Source organism: Merops nubicus, unplaced genomic scaffold (assembly GCF_000691845.1).
Source record: "Merops nubicus isolate BGI_N331 unplaced genomic scaffold, ASM69184v1 scaffold13344, whole genome shotgun sequence".
Classification (NCBI taxonomy): Eukaryota; Metazoa; Chordata; class Aves; order Coraciiformes; family Meropidae; genus Merops; species Merops nubicus.
The window spans coordinates 8405-18127 of record NW_008603677.1 but is presented as its reverse complement, the minus strand read 5'-3'; the positions used below and the strand labels follow the sequence as shown (position 1 = coordinate 18127).

General features: G+C 47.4%; 1 protein-coding gene across 2 annotated transcripts in view; it reads left to right on the top strand.

Annotated features, from left to right (window-relative positions):
* The window catches only part of TOM1L2 (target of myb1-like 2 (chicken)), a 32839-nt gene extending 23392 nt beyond the window's left edge, over positions 1-9447 (top strand). For both annotated transcript variants that reach the window (XM_008938758.1, XM_008938759.1), the window contains exons 12-14: positions 6095-6154; positions 8737-8773; positions 9299-9447. In XM_008938758.1, the coding sequence (XP_008937006.1) occupies positions 6095-6154; positions 8737-8773; positions 9299-9447 (246 nt within the window). The remainder of the gene's footprint in view (positions 1-6094; positions 6155-8736; positions 8774-9298) is intronic.
* The last annotated feature ends 276 nt before the right edge of the window (positions 9448-9723 follow it).

The window sequence follows — 9723 nt, the reverse complement described above, 5'->3', positions numbered from 1 at the left end:
GGGGGGTCTGTCTGCCCAGCCAGTCGCTGCTCTTACAAGCCTGTCACCTTGTTTGTATGCTAAATACAAGAGAGAAATACCTAAAATAAAACTAAACTAATCATTAACTCTGTTTCTCTCTTAACTGGCTGTAGTTCTTAACCATATTTATTAATACGCCTGTGTAGCGTTGGCAGTACCAGTGGGATAACTTAGAGTCCCAGGTATGAACTTGGTGTGCACATTCTTTGGTAACTTTTTGCACTTTTGAGTTCACTCTCTTCAGAGGAAAGAGAGTGAGCTGCTGTTGCCATTACCTGCAGGACACTGAGACCACTGGCAGGGTTTTCCCCTTGCCAGGGTGGCACTTGAATCCCTCAGGCCAGATGTTCTCTCCCAAATGTGATGCATTTAAGCTTAGGGTTGAGTTCTCCCAGCTCCATTTCTGTGCACCCTGGTTCACCAGCACACCTCTGCAGGGCGAGGCTCATTCAGGGCTCTGTGTGTTCTCTCCCAGTGAATTTAGCAGCACTGTTTGTGTCTCTGCCTAACCTACAGCCCAGTCCTGGTGCCGAGGCGATGCCAGGACCACGGAGAGGCAAACCACAACTTTATCCATTCCAGCATTCCAGCTGTGCCTACAAAACTAGCACAGACAAAATGATAACTGCAGAAAGGGTTCCTGGTTCAAACGTGACACAGGGATGTTAGCTGGGTGAGGTCTGGGTGCTTGCAGTTAGGCCACAGAGGTATCACTCAGGGATCTGTATCAGCAGCCCTGAGGCACAGACTTGAGCACAAGGCCACCACGTTTCAGTGCAGGTAATTCCAGTTCCCTTCTCAGGAGTTTGGGCAGCTCTGGAGACTTGCAACAAGGCATTAATTTGTTAGAATAATCTGTCACCCCACTCACATGCCACATGGGTATTTGTTACACAAGTGAGAAGTGGGTGTTGCTTAAGCCACCACATCAGGACTGACGTTATTTGGGACAGCAGCAGGGGAAGAATGAACCTGAACCAGAATTCACAGAGGGTGATAGGAACAGCTTTCAGCATTGCATCTGGGCCACCAGCAGTGTCCCTGGCTGGAGAGGAGAGTCTTCTCTGTAGTAAAGATGCGTGAGTAAAGATGAAATGAAACCTTTGCTGAGATGTTGTTAATTAGTAATAAAGTGGGGTGCCACTATGTGTGCCTTCAACAGAGAGATAGGATCTGAGGTGTGGAAATGACTTGGGTAACAGGAGACTGTTGAAATAAGTCACCTTCTCAGAGACTAAAGTGCTTGAATGGTAGAAATAAATGTGTGAAGGTCTCATTTGTCCTGTGTGGTAGGACCCCTCTCCCTTTTGAAGGCAAACAGGCACGTTCCCTTGTTCTGAAGGCCACGGGGATTTCATTACCTGTCCAGCCATGGCATTTTACAGAGCACTCTGCAAGGACAGTGTGATACCCCACATGAGGGAAGGCTTTGGCTGTCTGGACACGTGCTGGATCCAGATCAGCTGGTTGCTGTGTGGGCACAACAGGCTGTGTTGGGGAACCTGTGTCAGAGCACCCGAGCTCTTGCCTTCCCCGTCCACACAGCGTGTAAACACAGTTCCAAGTGTATCAAGTAGCTAAGTCAATCCTTATGTGTAAAGTCAAACCTGTTCTAATATTGAGGCCAGGCAGCTATTTCAAGATCATAAGAGCTTTAAATAGATGGTAAGGCTGTAGTAGGAAGCTGGAGTAGACTGCTAGTGTGCCTCTCAGTGCTCTCATTCTGCTGCTGTAGGAGCGACAGACTTGACTTTACTATAACTAACTAACTAATGGGGGGAGTGAGTAGCAGCTAACCAAGTATTGATGTCAGCTTTGTTAAACATCTAGTTTAGTGGGGAATTAACTAAGCTACTACAAGATGGTAGTCTAGCAACAATTAGCATGAACCTTGTTAAACGTTTTAAGAACATTAATGAGCTCACCTAGAGACCTGAATTGTCATTTCATACCTGCTTCTTTTCCAGTGGGATCATTCTTAATAGAAATAAAATGTGATAATAATAACCTTAAACTGTCATTTTAAGGGTAGAATATTGGATTTTATGACTTCTGAGGAAATGTATTGGCAATACTCTTTGGCTTTTGATTGCTAGTGAGAACACCAACACAATCTAACTTGGATAAGTGGGAACTGGAATTCCAGGTTCCTGTGGGGTTTGTGGGATCGAGCACTGGCTTTTGTTCTCCTAGCCCTCCTTTTCCATTTCCCTTTCAGGACTCTTGAGCTGATCCCATTTGTAGGATTTTTCCAAAGACTAAATAAGAAAAAAAAGGAATTTGAACAATGAGCCCAACTTTTAATTAAAGCCAGTTAAAGTACCTAAAAATATTTTGTGACTTAATTCCCATTTACTTCGAGTAAAGACTTTTAAAAAAAGAAATCACAATATCATTATAAAAACAGCTTTTGCAGCCAACACTGCCTATCTAGGGAGCTGTCTTGCCAAGATTGAGAGCTTCACTAGACCGTGGATGTTTGCATAATCAAAGTATTAACAAGACAGGATCCCAGTCTGGAGCCATTTCCATGGAGGCTGTGGCTGCCACTGCTGTTTGTTCCCAGAAGCTGTTGTCTGGTTTGTTTGTTTGTTTGTTTTTTAATGTGTAAACTAGCTAATTCATTTTTACATTGCTTCTGTTGTGTTTGAGGGGCTTAGTTTTCACAAAACTCCCCTCCACATTTTCCAAGCATGGGGCTTCTGGAAGGGGGACACTCAGCCAAATTCACAAGCGACTGGCAAAAAATGAGCTTGCGTGTGTGGTCAGCTTCAAATGCCTTATAAATGGTACAGTGTTGGAGTTAAAATACTTTACAACTTCCAGTTACTCTTGAGAGTTTCCCCTTCTTGTTTTATTCTCCAACAAATTAAACCCGATACATTTAACCCATGTTTTATGGGGGAAATAAGGCTCAGAGTCTGAGGATGGTAAATTGGAGGTTGGAGCGTGGAGGGAGCAGTAGAGGCAGAGTCTTGGCTCTTCTGTGAGTGTGCTGGAAGATGGGGGCAGCTTTTCAAAAGGTCAGGGCTGAGCAGCAAACGGCTGCCACGCTCTACTGTTTATTTTACAGCTCTCTCTGCTTCTTATATATGACCTACGAGAAGTGTTCTTGCCCTTCTGAGGTTTTGGTTTGTTTGTGCTATAAAGTAGGTCTGCATGAAAGTAGAATTCCTTTTATTTTCCTTTTTTTTCCCCCTTTCTTTTTTTTGTTTTTTAAATCTTGTGGAAGGCAGCAGCACAGACTCCTGTACAGCTGAGCTCTTCTACAGACTCAGGAGTCCTGTGATTCTCAGGAATCCATTCCTTGCTCAATCATCTGGCACATTTTTAGGACAACCAAGATCTGAACGGTTGTCCCTCCTAATATAGGGACCACAGCATCACTGTGCTTTTTAGAATATCTGCTCTTATTTTGTTCACAGAAAAGTAAAAAAACAAACCTATTTTTCTCCTCCTATCCATACAGACTTTATTATCCTTAAAGAAACCTAAGAACTGAGCTGCAAACTAGCCAACAGCTCTGAAGGCTCCACCTTCCAAAGCATTCTTTACTGAGTGCAGGGTTGAGGCACACAGGAAAGAGACAACAGTGGAACTTCTGCAGTACATTTTAGGTTGCTGTAGGCTGAATAAATTCATTGCTTTGTATCTCTGAAGCCAGTATCTTCCAAAGCTGTTAAACTAACAAGCCAGTTCTACAAGATTCAACTAGTCCTTGGGAAAGAACGTGTTGGAAGATGTCTGCAGAGCCCTCCTCTTCTTAATTTTACTGGCCAGCTGGGCCAGCTCACAGCAGCTTGCAAATTAAAAAAGGAGCAATTATCCTAAATCTGGCCCATTCCAGAGCAGACTGCAGGAAGTTAGTTTCTGTTTGGGATCTTCATGTACTAGCTGAAAGCAAAGTGGCAGCTTGCACCTCTGACCTGCCTTGGATCTGACATGTGCACTTTGCCCAGCAGCCTCCCAAGTCAGAGCTGTCTTCCCAGTGCCTCTCTTGGTGGGAGATGCTTTGGACTGAGCCCTGGATTTCCAGTCCTTTGACACAACTGACCCACCGTGGCAGACCTCACCTCAAGCAAGGGCTTAACTGATCTCCTCAGTGCAAAGGGCCACTTGATTAGAAGGAAAAATTCTTGAGCTTTGTTAAACAGCATCAGCCTGTGCTGCTGCCTCTGTACTTCATCTGTCTGTTTGCCTCTGCTGCAAGTCCCTGAGAAAACTACATCTCCCAGTGAATTCATCTGCAGAGCCTCCTTCAGCTCCTTTTCCCATGAGAGGTTTCAGGTAAAGCTGTGGACAACCCCTGACACCTTTTCTCCCTAGGAGAGCCTCCCTAGCACCCTAAAGTCTCTTGCCTGCCAACCACGCTGCTCAGCTGCCGTGCTGTGCCCTGGAACCTGTGTGTCTGACTTGGCTTTCCAAGGGGTTTTCAGGTTATAGAATCATAAAATGGCTCGAGTTGGAAGGGATCACCTAGTTCCAACCCTCCTGCTATGGGCAGGGACACCTCCCACTAGATCAGGTTGCTCAAAGCCCCATCCAGCCTGGTCTTGAACACATCCAGGGTTGGGGCATCTACAGCCTCTCTGAGCAACCTGCTGCAGGGACTCATCACCCACACAGTGAAGAGCTTCTTCCTGATTTCTAATCTAAATCTGCCCTCACCCAGTTTGAAGCCATCACCCCTCACCCCATCACTACAAGCCCTCATAAAAAGTCCCTCCCCAGCTTTCTTGCAGGCCCCCTTCAGATACTAGAAGGCCACACTGAGGTCTCCCCAGAGCCTTTTCTTCTCCAGGATGAACAAACCCAACTCTCTCAACTTGGCCTCATAGGAGAAGTGCTCCAGCCCTTGGATCATTTTCGTGGCCCTCCTCTGGACCCACTCCAACAGCTCCATGTCCCTGTTGTACTGGGGGCTCCAGAGCTGCCCCAGCTCTGCAGTGGGGTCTCCCCAGAGCTGGCAGAGGGGCAGGATCCCCTCCCTGCCCTGTGCCCACGCTGCTGGGGGGGCAGCCCAGGACAGGGTTGGCTTTCTGGGCTGCAGTCACACCTCGTTGGCTTGTGTTGGGCTTTTCATCAGCCAGCAGGTCAACGAAGAGCTCCTCCTTCTGAGATCTATTGTGGTGCTTTCCTGTTTACCTCTGCAGCCCTCTGTTAGACACAGGCATTAGTGAGGTCAGGAAATTCTACACGGACGACACAGTAATTGCCCCTCTCTGCCCTGGCCACGCTGCCCCCCACATGGGGAGACCCAAACCCTCTGTGCCTGGCTGTAACCCCCCCATGGAGGCCCAACGGGCTGGCTGCTGGCAGCCTCCACCTTTGGGACCCTGCCCCAGCACCCGTGGGGTGCCACAGGCTCTGCTGTGGGAGGGTTGCCTGTGGCAGGGGAGCAGGGGGGGGGACTCGGGGCCGTTTTGCTTTAAAGTGGTGTGCTGAGCTTTGCCAAGGCTCCCTGCTGTGGTGGGAGGAGGCCCTGGAAGGAAAACAGAACTGTGTGCCCTGGGCTCTGTCCACCTCCACCTGCAGAGAAAATCAAATTGTTTTCCTAGGAATGTTGCCTGGAGACTTTGAGCCCCTCTTTTTGCTAATCCTTCACTAAAAAAAAAATGTGGCTAACACCCATTTTAAAAACCAAAAGGTGTAAATTTAACATTTCCAAACCTAACTGATATCCAGTATTCTACCCTTAAAAGCTTTTCACGATCAAGATTAGAATCATCAGTCCATCTTGATGGTTTTAATGTGTGGTCGAGAAGTTCCCCTCTCAGCTGGCATCAAGTCACATCACTCCCCATAATCTTCCTCTTGGTTTTCTTTTTTTAGCCTCGTCGTTCATAATTTCCTTTCCGAGTGTTTCTTTATTTGAAATGCCATTTATATTTTGTTGCCTTTTTATTTTTTTTTTCCTATTTTATTTTTTTTTCCAGCACATCTCACATCTTTGTGTTTTTGTTCTGTTTTGTTTTTAATCCTTATTTCTGGCGTTTTCCATCGCTCTGTGGCCATGGTTGTGGATGTGTTTTGGTTTTTGCCTGCCTTGCTGTTCTCTCGCTGCACTCCCTAGATCCCTGTTGCACAGTCCTCTGTCATGGATGACATTGAGGAGTGGCTCAGTACCGACTTGGTGAGACTCTTTATATTTTCATTTTTCACAGGGGCAATAGCACTGGTACAGGAGAATTCTCAATGCCTTGCTGAGTTACTGATACTTCTAATGGGAGGCAGTGAAAATCCCAAATCTTATCACTCATTTCCCTTTGGAAGGGAATATCTCAGCAGGAGGAGATGGGGTTGTCTTCAGCAATTTGATCACAACAGGGTGGTTTTTTTTTCTGAGTTATTTTATTTTCACTTCTCCACGTTAACCTCACAGAATAGACATCCTGCACTTCTGGTCCCTGTGCAGGAGAGCATTTAAACATGTGCTGAACTTTACCTGTGTTCTCCTCCAAACCTAAAGTACATGTTTAAGGCTGTGTTAGCTTTAACAGGATCTAAGTACATGCTTTTAAGAGATGCTGGATCAGGGCTTAGATTCCTTTCAAATGGAGATGTCTCTGTTAAATTGGCAAACCATCCTGACATGTCTCGTAATAGTAGTAATAAAAATTTATAACAGTCTCTCTTCAACGTTTATAACTTTCAGTTTCTGGTAAATGATTATTGTCTGGTAATTATTAAACAAACAAACAAAAGGCAGGGCTAAAAGTAGCTTTTCCTTTGTTCCAGAGTTTGTTTTGCTGTACCCACACACATTGGGGTTAAGGAGTGGTGCAGCTAGTACACATTTATTCCAGTCTGGGTTTTTTTTTAATGTAAGCATCTGACTCTAATTAACCAAGTACATTTGGGGGACGGGTGGTGGGTTGCATTTCAGACTGTTCTTTTCAACATGATTTTAGTGAACTGAACTATTTCCTTGTAGCCACCATATCCCCTTCCATTCTTCCCACATGAGATGCTATCCCTAGATAACTCCCTGCCCCCTAAGCTCTCCCAAGCCCCTTGCTATTGCCTGCTCAGCTCCTAGCTGGGAACTTGGGGCTCAGGCCCTGCTCCCCAGCCCTGGCAGCAGTGCCACAGGCACGCTCTGGCACGTCAGGCTCTGCTCCAGCACCAGAGCTGGCTGTCCTGGAAGGAAGAAAACAATCCTGCTCTCCAGAGCTGCCTGAAGTGCTTAAACACACGCTGGGTTTCAGTGTTGGAGCTTGGCAGGCTGGCTGCCTGTCTCTGAAATGTCACTGGGTTTCAGCTGCAGGTAGTTTCTTCAGGCCTTGGTACAGACAGTCCTTTTCAAATTTGATTACAAACCAGCCTCATTTTGTTAAAGAAATACAGTAAATGAAGCATGCCCACTCTGCTTAAACAATAAACTTTTGTCTTTGCCATTTAAATGAATTTAGCAAGAGAGGAGATCTCACGGAGAGATAGCAGGGTAGCTCCACATCTGACATCCCCTGGATAGTCTTGCTCAAAAGGAGCAAAGCTAAGAAATGCCACATAAATGCCTGGACAAGCCTGGGGATCACACGTGCTGTGGCTGTGACTGTTCCAGCCTCCCTCCTCCCAGGCACCTGGCTCCCCATCCTGACTGTGTGGGCACAGAGATGCCCTCTGACAAAGCTTGGGCTGAATTTTTGGTTCCCTCCCTTCCTTTTTTTTTGTTTTTTTTTGTTCATTTTGGTTCTCTTCTTCCTAGCTAAGGAAATTACAGATTAGATTAGCTCATCCTTCTTTATTTCCTTGCCCTTTTTGGGGTGTGTTGCAACAAGCAGAACCTCTGCATGCAAAGCAGTGGCTGCTGTGTGCCCCTTTGCAAAGCTCTGTGTGGTAGAAAGGTAGCAGGTACTCTGTGGCTTTCATGCTCAGCCTTTAAAAACCTTTGTGAGGCCAATCAGTACATTCCCACTCCCCTGACAGAGCAGCCAGGGTGTAGACAAATACTTTTCTTTTTCAAAGCATGAGGTTTTCAAGTAGTCCTCTCATCCATCTCTAGCATCCTGATAGATTGACAAGGATGACACATCCTTGGTCTTTTAATTTCCCTACTAAAGCACTGTTGGAACTGCTCTGCATGGCTGGTAGAAACACGCTGACCCCCTGGCATCCCATGGACAGGCACTAACAGCCCATCCAGATCCTTCATCCAGCCCACCCCAGTCTGCTCTTTGTACAGCATGGGTGCCAAGAAAGCTGCCATATTTTCATATGAAATTTAAACTGCACACCCACAGGAGGAATATTGGCCCAAAACTCTTCTCTGGCTCATGCCCTTTGTCAGCTAGAAGCAGGTTTTATTTGAAGACACAATGCAAGCCACAGTCCTGACTTTTTGAAGGACAGTGTGACAGGAAAGGTGGCATCTTGTACAGTGCTTGTGTGAGTGGCACAGCTCAGGTTTTGACCAGGCCTGTCTGAGGTGGAAAGAGCACTGCCCTGTTGTTGAGGTCCAACGTGGAGAGTGCAGCTACTCACCAGCAGCCTTCACAAGCATCTCTAGTGCCCATCCTCCTGCTCTGCCATGCAGGGCAGCCTCAGTCACCACTGGCCTCCCACCATGGGAGCAGTGCCACCTCCCCTGCTCAAAGAGTCAGTGTGTGGAAACAAGTGGTGGAACATGTCCAGTTGCATTAGGCAGGTGTAGGGGGTGACAGTGGGGGAGAAGTGCTGCCCATGTGTTCACACCCCTCTTTGTTCCCATTGCAGAAAGGAGACGAACTGGAAGAAGGAGTGACCAGTGAAGGTAAGCAGAGATCCCTCTGCCCATGAGCTGTTCTCAGGTTAGTGCTCAGACTGAATTATCTGCCCAGGTCCCTGCTGAATGCTGACATCTCCCAGCCTGATGATCCCCAGCAAACACTCCCGCACTTGGAAGGGTGGGAGGAGAGTATTTCTGAGCAGAAAGCTGGTGTCTGTGGTCTGAGGAGCCCTCCTGGCTGTGAGTGCTTCCCAGCCATCTTCCTTGGCTGTGCACGGTGTTTGTGCCAGTTGTGCCAGCGGGAATGTGTCCCTGAGCCACTCAGCCCTTTGGAATGATGCTTCCCTGCTGCTGTGGCAGCCCCTGGCTCAGTGCAGGTTTGATTCCCTCTGCTGCCTGGGCTTGGGCGTCCCAAAGGACATCCATACTCCTCCCTGAGGAAGTCAGGCTGTACAAATACTTGTGCCAGGCACTGGGATTTCAGACCCTGCTACCCTCAGCCCCGGGGCTAAACCTGCAGCCCCAGTTCTTACCTCTTTTTCATGTTTTTTTTTATCTTTTGCATTGCAGAGTTTGACAAATTTTTAGAAGAGCGAGCCAAAGCGGCGGAGATGGTTCCAAACCTGCCATCCCCTCCCCTGGAAGCCCCCACTGCTCCCACAAACCCTTCCAGCAGGAAAAAGCAGGAGCGCTCAGAGGACGCCCTCTTTGCACTGTGAAGATGCCCTGAGCCACCCCACTCATGTTTTTTTTTATCTTTTGCATTGCAGAGTTTGACAAATTTTTAGAAGAGCGAGCCAAAGCGGCGGAGATGGTTCCAAACCTGCCATCCCCTCCCCTGGAAGCCCCCACTGCTCCCACAAACCCTTCCAGCAGGAAAAAGCAGGAGCGCTCAGAGGACGCCCTCTTTGCACTGTGAAGATGCCCTGAGCCACCCCACCACCCCCACCCTCTGCGGGCCACTTCATCCTCCCACAGTACTTGGCTAACAACGA